The 13,767-nt window shown below is 39.0% G+C and overlaps 1 protein-coding gene across 11 annotated transcripts; it reads left to right on the top strand.

Annotated features, from left to right (window-relative positions):
• Positions 1-854: 854 nt before the first annotated feature.
• Positions 855-13,482, top strand: LOC147841758 (uncharacterized). Of its 11 annotated transcripts, none has more exons than XM_087273693.1 (5): positions 855-1,516; positions 1,615-1,726; positions 6,990-7,057; positions 7,189-7,677; positions 7,780-13,482. In XM_087273693.1, exons 2-5 carry the CDS (start codon positions 1,640-1,642, stop codon positions 7,865-7,867), a joined length of 732 nt encoding a protein of 243 aa, XP_087129819.1. In that variant the 5' UTR covers positions 855-1,516; positions 1,615-1,639; the 3' UTR covers positions 7,868-13,482. The 11 variants fall into 11 exon arrangements, with proteins under 11 accessions (XP_087129819.1, XP_087129818.1, XP_087129814.1 ...); XM_087273692.1 differs by having other exon boundaries at positions 6,990-7,677; positions 7,780-7,874; positions 11,060-13,482; XM_087273688.1 differs by having other exon boundaries at positions 855-1,539; positions 7,189-7,874; positions 11,060-13,482.
• Positions 13,483-13,767: the final 285 nt, after the last annotated feature.

Genomic DNA, 13,767 nt, shown 5'->3' with positions numbered 1-13,767 from the left:
TACACAGAAATGCCAATTGACCCAGCCTGGACTTAAATTAGCAACCTTCTTGCTGTGACGCTACAGTGCTAACCACTGAGCTACCATGCCACCTCATTTCAACACTCTGCTTACCCTTTTAATGCGTGGTGTTGGTTTTGAATGAGAATGAATGCATGAATTTTACCTGTAAACCTCTGAATAATGTTAACCGAAAACTTAATTTATTTTCTCTTTTTTCCTTTTTTTAATAATCAATAAAACATTCAAATGTTATTATTATTTCATTTTATTTAGACTATAATGGTAGTTAAAAGTGAAACAAAAAATGAATAAATACATGTAATACATGCACTTTTCTAACCTATACAAAAGTAAAATGAGTTTAGAAACTGCAGGTAATGATGATTTTTCATTTAGTTGTTAATATATCATACTACTTTTAGACAGATGAAAATGCTACATTAGACTGTTCAAGTTAATAAAGTTACTTTAAAGAATACCTGAATATATATTCAGAATAATACATTTATAACAATTATTTAATCAACAGATGTACAGTAAAGCAATTTAAGTCTTAACAAAAACAGACAGGTACAAAAATGTGGACACCCCAACAGAATAATGACATTGATTTGTTGTACAGCCACCTTTTGCTGAAACATCAGCCTGTAGAAGCTTCTTATAGCCCAGGCTAAAGGCTCCTACACACCGGGACGCTTTTCGTTTTGTTTATTGTCAGCGTTTTACGAGACGTTTTTCAGAATTCAAACCCAAATGATTTTCTCTGGCATCAAGCTGAAGAGTATGCAAAATCTCTTTTGACATTAGATGGCGCTGCACAACTTTAAGCTTCTGACACCCGCTTATAACACAAAAGAAGAGGAGGAGAGGAAGTTCACACGCTTGTTGTTAAAGTTACTGGTGACTCGAACAAGCATGGATGGTTCAAGCAGCAGCTCCAGCTCTAGCGATGAAGAAATGATTAGTGTTCATAAGAACAATAAGCAGCTCCATGTTCATATCGCCTCTGGGCATCTTCTTCAATGTGCGCTCGCATTGATAGTTTTGCACTTGAGCGCCTCCAACTGCTGTTTACTGTAACTTCAGCAGCTCCGTGCACATGAACAAAAGTGCCGATCTTGTTGGTGGAGAAGGTTTTGACATGGCGCGTCAAAGCAAAAAAACAAGCATGAGGCATTTTTTTTTTTTAATGACGCTTGTGCGCCTGCCGTTTTGCGCGTTGGTGTGCACAATCACATTGACGGCCTTTTATTTAGTCACGAGGCGTTAAACGTCGACGGAAAACGCGAGCAAAAAATGTCTCTGTGTGCATGGGTCTTAAGTCCCTGAATTCTTGCTGGAGGCATTTTGGGCCATTCTTCCTAGCAAAAATTCTCCCGTTAAGTCCAATCAGGTTTGATGGGTGCCAAGAATAAAAGGCCCTTTTCAAATTAATCCATAGATTTTCGATGAAGTCTGGGGGCTGGGTTGGCCCTTCTAGAACTTTGTATTGTGTCTGAGCATTAATTCCTTGGTAGGTCTGGAAATGTGCTTTAGGTAATTGTCCTGCTAAAACATTCAACCCTGTCACAACTTCAGCCTCTTGGCTGATTCCTAAACATTGTTCTTCAGAATCTGCTGATAACGGGTGGAATCCATGATACCTTCAACTCTGACAATGTTTCCAGTACCTGTGCTGGCCATACTTCGCCACAGAAGGATGGAGCCCCCACCATATTTTACAGTAGGTAGCAGGTCCTTCTCCTGGAGTGCTGTGTTTTTTCTGCCATGCAAAGCTCCTATGGTTGTGGCATCTGTCCACATTTTTCCAAAACAATTCAGGATTGTCCAGATGAGCGATGTACAATGACATTATTAGCAGCAAGATGTTCCTGGAGATCTTTGGAGGTGGTCTGTGGTTTGTCTGTGACCATTCTAACCATTTTTCGCCTTTGCCTTTCACATATTTTTCCTGGTCTAGTATATCTTTCCTTCACAAGAACTGTTACTGTGGCCTTTCATTTTCTTACTATATTTCTGATTGTGGAGATAAGAGACTTTAAACCTTTGTGTTCTCCTAATTCCTGTTGATGAATTATCCTAGTTTTTAGGACTAGTAACCAGCTATCTTAAATGTCTTTTGATTGGTTGCATGTGATAGGATTTTTTTTTACTATAACATTTTTGATATATATATATATATATATATATATATATATATATATATATATATATATATATAGTGTGTGTGTGTGTGTGTGTGTGTGTGTGTGTGTGTGTGTAGATTTATACTAGCTACCTAAAGCTATACTTTGTATTATTCACTTTTTGCATCAAATGGATATTTTCTCTCTTCTATTTCTTTCTGAAAGACACTATTGTAAAGTTTTTCTTTTTTTATTTGAGGACACATATTTGTAAGCTGCAATAATTGTATTTATATTTTTTAGATCTGCTATGCTGCTGCTACATTGATTATAGAGCAGAGCAAGTAAAGAGACTATTATTTATGTGTGCCTGGACTACCCTGCTGAATGTATGTACCCTGCTTATGTATTATTTGTCAACATTTAGCATAGCTAATGAAAATATCCCCCTTAAATTAATTTGAGGATAATGACTGCAGGGTAAATTGAAATAATAAATACCAAATAGTTCGATAGGCAGGACAGCACAGTGACTCAGTGGTTAGCACTGTCGCCTCACAGCAGGAAGGTACTGGCTTAACTAGTTGGCATTTCTGTGTATAGTTTGCATGTTCTCTCCATGTTTGCATGAGTTTCACCCACAGTCCAAAGACATACAGTACAGGGGTCTCATGTACAAACACTTACGTTGAATTAATACTAAAACATTGCATACGCACAAAGCTATAAATGTGCATACGCAGTAAAAAATTCAGATGTATAAAACCCTGCGTTCGCGGAATCCCACGCATATTCTCTTCGTACATCCGAATTAACGTGAAACTGAGCGCAACATGCACGAGCATGTTGCTCTCATGTATAAATATGCTCATAACTCAACTTTGTCAAAACCCAATGAAAAAGCAATGGCAAAAGCAAGAAGAGAAACTTGCTCCTATCGGGAGGTAGACAGGAGAAAAACGGTGTTTTTTGCAAGTTTATCCTTCGGAATTAGAAAATCCAGAAAATCACTTTGTAAAGTTTACTTATAAACAAATTTTGAGAGGACCACGTGCTTATGATTTTTCACAGCTGTTCCAAATTTAGCTAACGACTGATTATCCTATCAGACGATCCTTAACTCACTATAAATACCCAGAGTTTTCTCATCTCGATATCTTCATCTTGAAGAAACCCTCCCACCCAACCCTACTTTCCCTCCTTTCAAACGGGCGTCATGGTGGCCAGCGATTAGCGCTGTTGCCTCACTGCAAGAATGCCCCTGGTTTAATTCCTTTTCAAACCAGACGGCATTTCTGTGCGGAGTTTGCTCGTTCTCCCCATGGTCGCGTGGGTTTTCCCTGGGTCCTCCGGTTTCCTCCCACAGTTCAAAAACAAGCACTCTAAACAGTTAATCCAAATACTTTAGCTAAACTCTGAGTACACCTTTCAGCATCCATATCTGACACTTAGCTACAACAAACAAGAGGGGGAGTCATCGAGATCTACCTGAGCTCAAACTCCCCTCTTGCCTTGCAACGGGACGGAGCCCAGGGCTCGAGGATCTTATAAGCTCAGGGCTCTCTCCCGGGACAGCACGCCAAACTAGTTTTATTATCAATCATCAGCTAAGTGTGAACTCTTGAAGATCCCTAAAAAGGCATTTCCTTCGGATTCGCCCATTGACAATGTCCTTTAATAAGGCCAAGACTGCCATTGCCATAGACTAAGGGTTGTATACATTTGCAAATGCTTTTATATGTTCTAAATCACATAATTGGAAAAAAATTAAATAAAATACTGGTTCAATTAACCCATTTTATCAATTATAAATTAATAGCAATGTTTTTTTCCACGTGTTGGTGCGACACTTTGTAGTGTGCAATTTAACATAATTGCCTCTTGGAGTCGCCAATGGAAATAAAACAAATACACACAAGAAATACACGTTTGACAGATATGAAGTTGGCGCGAACCAATGCACATTCTCACGTTAATTTCATCATTAATAAATCCAAACATGACCATAAAACCGGGCGTAAGCAAAGTTTTGTGCAGCGTTGATGCATGAGGCGCCTGGTGAATTGGATAAACAAAATTGGCTACAGTGTATGAGTGTGTGTAATGAGGGAGTGTATGGGAGTTTTCCAGTTCTTGTTTTGTGGCTGGAAGGGCATCTACTGTGTAGAACATATGCCGGAATAATTGGCAGTTCATTCCACTGTGGTGATCACTGATAAATTAGAAACTAAGCCGAAGGAAAATGAATGAATGAGTTTGATAAGCAGGCATCATCCTACTCTTAATTTTATTACATGGTCAAACCAAGAACAACAATATTGATTATTATTAACATTTTGAAGGCCATGGAAGAAACATTTTGAAGCATGGTTGATGTTACCAGTGTGTTTTGATGCATGTGACAGAAATGCTTTGGAGAGCATCAAGTTTCTTAACGCAGAGCTGTTTTCTGCCATGAAATGATGCAGCCAAAAGAAGCCTTTCACACTCCATTTGCAGACATCATAACAGGACAGCACAGTTATCTTTCTTCTGTCTCTCCTATCAGTTCAGTGTCATGACTGATGATGTTCAACACTTAAAGAGACAAAAGACCTTTGGCTTTCTCTGTGAACACCACAAGCCACTAAATCACACAGCCGTGAATGTGGAGGGTCATATGGGTCTGGATTATTGTGAGTGTAGAGTTGTGAATACCACAGCGGCTGCTGTCAATTTTATGATCACTATATGAAACTATAAAAACAGCAATGGTCAGTGTTAGTAGCTATTGTAAAAGAATGCAGTAAAGCTGGTTGATCTCTGTAATTTTTAGAAGTATTACAGATTGCACTGTTATCATAAATCAGTGTCGGGAGTGACAGTTACTGTAAATCCATAACTGCTTGCTGGATTTGTACCCTTGCACTCTTATAAAATTGTTTCTTTTTTTCTTTCAGCAAATTGCCAGGGAAATGGGGTGATAAATCTTGTTGATCTACCTCAAGAGGACAAACTAAATAATAGATCTCCATTTATACATACTTAAACACACACACACACACACACACACACTGATTAGCTGATTACATTTAGCTGATGATTGATTGTAAGCTTGTGTGACATGCTGTCCTGAGAGAGAGGCCTGAGCTCAAAAGATCCTCGAGCCCAGGGCTCCCTCATGTTTAGGGCGAGAGGGGAGATTGAGTTTAGGTAGATCTCGAGAACTCTCCCACTTATTTGTGGCTAATGATGAATTGCTTTATGAGGGAAAAATACTGTTGGATAAGAACTTGAATATGGTGCCAATTTGGTTTAGTCAATTTACTTATGTTGGATGTCTTTGGTCTGTGGGAGGAAACCAGAAGACCCGTGGGAGACCCACGCCAACACCGGGAGACTATGTCAACTCTGCACAGAAGCATCGACTGGCCTAGTGAGAATTAGAATTAGTGATGTTTTTGCTGCGAGGCAACAGTGCTAACCACTGGGCCATCATGCCACCCAATCTAGGAAAAAGGGGGAGGAATGGGGGAGGAAGGGGGGATTCTTTAGACGAAGATGACTGTGTGAGGACGACTATTAATGCATCGCAATTCGCATACTATCCACCCTAAATAGTATTCGAAAATAGAATTAGTATGTCTCAAATCATAGTATGTTGAATAGAGTATGCCAATGATTCCTGGATGGTTGACTATTACCACTTAAAATTTGAAGTGTAGAAGCGTCCGGACTCTAACTGCTAATATTGGCCACATTTCATTGCGTGTGGGACAAAAATTTGATTAAAACTACAAAAATGTAAACAAACTACAAACATGGTGGATGCGCAAGACCAACCGCCAAGTAGAGAGGATTCGGTAAAGATGTTTGAATGACTGTTAATTAATATTTATCCAACTGGAATATATTAAATTACATTTCCATGTTATATTTTATCTGCAACAACAATGTGAACAATCTGTATATCAAGACTTGTTTGGACATTAACGTCTGAATGCAAAATTATCCAAAGACCTGAGGAGATTTTCCTGCATGAAAGACTCTTGAATGGAAGATTATTGTGACGGATAGAGGGATATTATTTTATATTATGTGATTTAAAGAAAAAGTTAACCCCCCCTCTCACCCTTTACCTCATTTTTTTGTTTTATTCCTGTTCTAGTTCTTGTGAGTAAATGAAATGATTCAGGTAGTTCACCACCACACCTGTATAGGGCAGTGTGGCGCGTTAGTGGGTTACCTAGGAGACCGGCAGCTCGAGGTCATATTAAACTGCACTCGAGCAATGCTATAACGTGTCGGCAGGCACTTTTTTCCAGGGGTTTCAGTACAGCGTAACTGCTACTACGTCATCGGGTGGGCGTGGCCTATCTGTGAATTTGCATAGGTCACGGATCATGCGCAGATTGTGAAAACAGCCGTTTGATTCAGATACCTGTACGTATTCGCAGGGGTTTCGTGTCCAATGCCTTTTATATGCAGTACAAAATAGCTGTCCTGTTTGCAGGTGTTTCATGTGAAGTCAGTGTATGTTATATTAAACAAATTAACTTAAGATACCTCTCAGATTACATTAATACTGTTATAACTTAAGATACCTGTCCCGATCCCACGGCTTTTGTGTCAAAAATTCTTCCTCATTCGCTAAGTATTTGTCTCTCCTACTTAGGGTGGCCAAACCCTTAATACATTTATACAAACAAAACTGCTTAAAAACGGTCTGTCCCTCGAGCATCCGCCTGTTGTTTGTAGCTTTAGCCTGCTAGCGCCGCTGGTCAGCTAAAGCTACCGACCTCTTTTTACATACACTTTTGACTTACTGGCTTTGCTCTTTACCCCGTAAAATGTCGCTTCCGTCTCTGTCCTTGTGTGCAGGAGAAGCATCGATGGAGGCGTTGGAGCTGGAGCTGGAAGAAGTGGAGTCCCAGATCTGCGCGCTGGTGGTGAGACGGTCGCGGCTACGGGAACAACTTCTTGTTGTACCTAATGCTAAGGCCGTCTCATCACCTAAGGTACGTGGAAATTACAACCACATCATTCCCTCTACCTCAACCCCGCGTCCTTCTCTGTCCAGGCCCAGCGCACCCGGGGCGCGGCTCAGCCAGGCGTCGTTCACGCCGACACCCGGCTACCACGGCGCCTGGGTGCAGCCGCGCAAGGTGCTTCCCAGATCTCGGGGCAGAACGTCTCCTCCCGTGTTCGAGATCTCCACGGAGAACCGTTTCTCCCCTCTCCTTGAGTCGGGTCCCGATGTGGCCATCATCGGCGACTCGATCGTTCGTCACGTCCGTGCCGCCTACTCAAAAGGTAATAAAGTACGTACTTTCTGCTTTCCTGGTGCCCGTGTGAGAATTATTTCTACACAGATTCCAACCATCCTGGGCGCTGCCGAGAGCCCTGGTGCCGTTGTCCTCCACGTGGGGACAAACGACACCGGGCTCCGGCAGTCGGAGATCCTGAAGAAGGACTTCAGGAGCCTGATCGAGACGGTTCGACGCACCTCGCCCGCCACGCAGATCATCGTTTCTGGGCCGCTTCCTACCTACCGCCGAGGAAATGAAAGGTTCAGTAGACTTTTAGCTCTGAATGAATGGCTAATAACATGGTGTAAAGAACAGAAATTGCTCTTTGCTAATAACTGGAATCTTTTCTGGGAGCGTCCTAGGCTCTTCCGTCCTGACGGCCTGCACCCCAGTCGAGCCGGAGCTGAACTCCCGTCGGACAACATCTCCAGATTACTTCGCACCATCTGACTAGCAGGTAAAAATTCACAAAATTCACATTATAGCCACCTAGACTCTTGTTCACCCCACTTAAACATCAGTAACGCATATCTGGCAAATCCTATAGAGACTGTGTCTGTTCCTCGTATTATTAGATTAAGAAATAAACGTACTGTGTGCTCCAGAAAAAAATCTAGTAAGAATCAAACCAGAAAAACCAGTTGAAAGTGAAAATACAAATTTCGTAAAACTTGGTCTCCTAAACATCAGGTCACTTGCACCTAAAGCACTTATCATTAATGAAATAATAACAGAAGACAATCTTAATGCACTCTGTCTCACTGAAACCTGGCTGAAACAAAATGACTATATTAGCTTAAATGAAGCAACTCCTCCAGGATTCCTATATCAACATGAGGCTCGTCAAACTGGTCGTGGTGGTGGAGTTGCATCAATCTCTATTGATTTCCTTAATATTAAACAGAGAAACGGACTTATGTTTAGCTCCTTTGAAGTATTATCGCTTAATGTTCAGCTTCCAGATACTATGCAAAAACCTATGTTATCTCTCGCTTTAATCACCATATATAGACCCCCAGGACCCTATGTCAAATTTCTAAAAGAATTTTCTGATTTTATTTCTGACTTACTAGTCAAAACTGATAAAATGCTAATTGTAGGTGACTTTAACATCCACATAGATGACGCTAATGATTCATTAGGGCTCGCGTTTATGGATTTAATACACTCACTTGGGATAAAGCAAAACGTTGTGGGTCCAACCCATCGCTTAAAGCATACATTAGATCTAATTCTGTCTTATGGAATCGAGGTTATTGACGTAGACATTATACCACAAAGTGATGATATTACAGATCACTACCTCTTACTATATAAGCTGTGTTTACCTGAAATCAGCAAACCCGCTCCAATACTCCGCCCTAGTAGAACTATTGTTCCGTCAACTAAAGATGAATTTATAAATAACTTACCTGATCTCTCTCTATTTCGTAATGCACCCGCAAACTCAAATGATCTTGATGTAGTAACCAGCAGTATGGATGCCATCTTTACTAGCACACTAAATACTGTGGCACCCATCAAATTAAAAAAGGCTAGAGAGATTAAAACTATACCATGGTATAATAGTCATACTCGTGCGCTCAAAACAGCAACCCGCGCCCTGGAACGTAAATGGAAAAAAACTAATTTAGAGGTCTTTAAAATTGCGTACAAAGACAGTATGTCCAGCTATAGGAGGGCTTTAAAATCTGCCAGGACCGAGCACCTGCGCGAACTGATAGAAAATAATCATAACAATCCTAGATTTTTATTTAACACCATCTCTAAATTAGCAAATAATCGGTCATCCTTGGAACAAACTACTCCACCGCAAATTAGTAGTGATGACTTCATGAATTTTTTCAGTAATAAAATAGAAGGCTTTAGACAGAAAATAGGAGATGCCAAACTTTCTGCACCGGCTTATACTCCAAATCCTGTAAATATTTCATTGAATCATAATAATAACCTACACTGCTTCAACATCATAGAACATGAAGAGTTAGTGAAAATTATAAATAGCTCTAAACCAGCTACGTGTGTGCTGGATTCAATTCCAACAAAATTACTGAAAGAGCTGCTACCTGCTATAGGAGAACCTCTTCTTAACATTATCAACTCTTCTTTATCTATAGGCCATGTTCCAAACTCTTACAAGCTAGCTGTTATTAAGCCTATTATTAAGAAACCGCAACTAGACCCCAACAACTTAGCTAACTATAGGCCTATTTCAAATCTTCCATTTATGTCTAAAATACTAGAAAAAGTTGTTTCAACTCAATTATGCTCTTTTCTGCAAACAAACAATATTTTTGAAGTGTTTCAGGGCTCACCACAGTACAGAAACCGCCTTAGTGAAAATAACCAATGATTTACTCTTAGCTGCTGACCGAGGGTGCGTCTCGCTATTAGTTTTACTCGATCTTAGTGTGGCATTTGACACCATTGACCACAATATCCTCATAAATCGCTTAAAGTCTACAGGTGTCCAGGGACAGGCTCTACAATGGTTTAAGTCATACTTAACTGACCGCTACCAGTTTGTGAATATTAATGGACAGCCTTCACAAGTCAGCCCAGTAAAGTATGGGGTGCCTCAAGGATCAGTTTTAGGCCCTTTACTGTTTACAATTTACATGCTACCTCTGGGAGACATTATTAGAAGACATGGGATCAGCTTTCACTGCTATGCAGATGATACTCAATTATATATTTCAACTAAACCTGACGAGACGTCTGAACTTTCTAAACTGAGTGTATCAAAGACATTAAAGACTGGATGACCAACAATTTTCTTCTCTTAAACTCAGACAAAACAGAATTATTACTTATTGGGCCTAAATCTCGCAAACAAATGATCTCGCAACTCAATTTACAATTAGAGGGATACAAAGTTAGTTTTAGCTCTACTATAAAAGATCTGGGTGTCATATTAGACAGCAATCTAACTTTCTAACTTTTAAAAACCATATATCCCATGTCACAAAAACTGCCTTCTTTCATCTGAGAAATATTGCTAAATTACGTAATATGCTATCCATCTCAGATGCAGAAAAGCTAGTTCATGCTTTTACGACTTCGAGACTGGATTACTGTAATGCTCTGTTTGCTGGCTGCCCAGCATCCTCTATTAACAAACTTCAATTAGTACAAAATGCAGCAGCCAGAGTTCTGACCAGGTCTAGAAAATATGATCATATCACCCCAATTTTATCTTCCTTACACTGGCTGCCTGTTAAGTTTCGGATTGAATTTAAAATATTACTTCTCACCTATAAAGCTCTAAATAATCGAGCTCCTGTTTATCTAACCAACCTTCTGTCTCGCTACAAACCAACTCGCTCTTTAAGATCTCAAAATTCAGGGCTTCTGGTAGTACCTAGAATAGCAAAATCAAGTAAAGGAGGTCGAGCCTTCTCTTTCATGGCTCCTACACTCTGGAATAGCCTTCCTGATAACGTCCGAGGCTCAGACACACTCTCCCAGTTCAAAACTAGATTAAAGACCTATCTGTTTAGTAAAGCATACACTCAATGCATCACCTAGCGGGTTCCACACAGGCTTCTGCATCTTGCTTATATACACTATGAACAGCAGCTACGCTAATTATTCTCTTTATTCTCTATTTTCACCTGGGGATACTCATCCCGAGGTCCTCAGATTATGCAGAGTCACTGATTGGATCCAAGACCAGCGACCTGATGATCCCAAGGATACCATATCCGGGACCAGGCCATATCCTGAGCTGCTGTTGCGCTGATGGTCGTGGGGAGTGGAGAACATTAGTCTGATTCCAGCGACGTCCCAGGGACAGACGAGTCTTCGCTGAGGCCATCTTCCAGCCTTAACCACGGCGAATGAAGCTCTGCACAAGACTTTTGGCCAGCGGAGAAATTAAAATGGTCGTGCCCAACTGAGTCTGGTTCCCTCAAGGTTTTTTTTCTTCACTCCCATCAGATGAAGTTTTTTTTCCCTTTCCGCTGTCGCCACTGCCTCGCATTGTTCAGGATTGGTAGAGCTACGCATCGATGAATTGGCTCTTCAGTGTTTGAACTCTCAGTAATGATTAAATCACACTGAACTGAGCTAAACTGAACTGAACTGAACTTAAACACTAAAACCTGAACCACACTGTTCTAGTTACTATGACCATTTATGTGAAGCTGCTTTGACACAATCTACATTGTAAAAGCGCTATACAAATAGAGCTGAATTGAATCAAATACTTTATATATCATATACAGTAGCATCAGATACCTGTCCTGATGCCAGGTGTTTCATGTATAATTACTTTTATTTTAGTTAACATCAGATACCTGTCCTGATCCCAGGTGTTTCATGAATGATCACTTTTATATACAGTAACATCAGATACCTGTCCTGATCCCAGGGGTTTCATGTATGATCACTTTTATATTATATACATTAACATCAGATACCTGTCCTGATCCCAGGGGTTTCATGTATGATCACTTTTGTATATATTAACATCAGATACCTGTCCTGATCTCAGTTGTTTTGTGTATGATGATTTTAAATAAAAATAGAAAATAAATATGAGTTATGTTAATTAACTAAGATCGAGAAAGAAAAATTAACCACGATTTATTACAGAAAATGTGGTATTTATTTGTTTAAACATGACTGAATACCATATTTTAAACTACAAAAACACGGTTAATCTTACCACAACCATTATTATTTGATTTAAAATGGAAGTACAAAAGCTCAGAGACAGTAAAACGGAGTAAAACGAGGTCAGCTGTTTTTGCTAATGAAATCTTTAAAATATAACATTATAAAAACAAAAAAATAACCTGTATGATTGTTTTTTTCCCTCGTTATCCACCGCGGTAGGTTCTTTATCCATAATCATCCTGTTTGAAATGACCGCGCTAAAAAAGAGCCTGTACTGCGCATGATCGGTGACCTCTCAGTATTGTTTTTTTTTAAGGGGGCGTTTCCCAAACACCGACCGAGCCACGCCCATTTTACGTCGTGGTAATGAAACCCCTGGAATTTAGTGCATGCCATAACGTGTCTGTCTCCTTATCATTCACAGGTATGGATAAACACTCATTTAAAGTGGTTTGTGTGAAATATTTATCATCTTTACTTTAAGAAATGTTAAGAAAATATGTTAGATTCTATGAATTGATTCGTTTTTGGTTTAATTAGATCGTAAACATTATAGCCACTCGTGGTTGGCAAAAGCAGCCGAAGCTAATGATGAGTTAATGGTTAACTCAAATGATGTGAACGGAGCATGTAGTGATGTATGCATTCAGAAATATGCATTAGATCCTTTTCTAAACTCTTTAATGTTAAGTAATTGTTGTAATTGTTACATTTGTTATGAATGTCAGCCAGATTAGGTTAATATGGGGCATATTTTTATATTGATTCTCTTCTAAAATGTTTGTGAAAGCATAACGCTGTATAGTAGTGTATAGTAACACAATAGTAATAAGTGATAGTACGAGTTTAATGTTTTAATGCTGAATTTTTGGTTTTATAACGTCATAATTGGCTTTCTCAATAACTTAGGGTTATTAAATGAGTAAAAGTGAAATTTATTTAATCCTAAATTGTTGGCATTTCTCATAAATATACTAACAAGTGTTAATATAAATGCTGATGTAATGTAAATTGGAAATGTTGTGAAGGAAAATGTTACATTGAGTTAATTATAATGATTAGCATCATTTTTGCATTTATACCAGTAGTTATAGATAGAGTAAGAAATGTATTATTTTAATAATTCTTGTAATATTACTTGAGTATCTCAAAATAAGACCAAGACTGTATTCTGAGGAGTGTATTCAAGTGTATAAAGTATTTTTGTTCAATGTATTAATGCCTTTTGTTCACAAAGAAAATCTAGTTACATTGCATTGAGTGTGTATTGATATTGTGTATTGATATTGCATTGAGTAATATGTGTATTGATATCCATGACACATTTGAATTTTATCTTATTGATATACGTTTGGTTTTATTCTGGAACACTGTGTACAATGTGTTAGCTTTAAAAAAAAGTAATTATCTTTGACATATTAAACTGCACTCGAGCAATGCTATAACGTGTCTGTCTCCTTATCATTTACAGTTTTGTGCGTGATTTGGCTTGTGCCGTCCAGATTCCCCTAGGTCTGGAGCCGGTAACATTATCCTGCTAATGCATTTTTTCAATAAGGTATTTATTATGACAGAAATGTGGATGATGTGTGAATGATTGCAAGGGCTCATTACTAAGCAACATAGCAATCTGTTAATGAGGAAGTAGTATGTCCTAAAGTTTGAATAATTTTCTATTACACACTCAAAATGATATACTTTTCCTTCACAAAAAAAGTACATACTTTTAG

Source organism: Danio rerio, chromosome 11, assembly GCF_052040795.2.
Source record: "Danio rerio strain M-AB ecotype USA chromosome 11, GRCz13ab, whole genome shotgun sequence".
Taxonomy (NCBI): Eukaryota; Metazoa; Chordata; class Actinopteri; order Cypriniformes; family Danionidae; genus Danio; species Danio rerio.
Note: the sequence above shows the minus strand (reverse complement) of the source record. Positions and strands in the feature narration are given on the sequence as shown.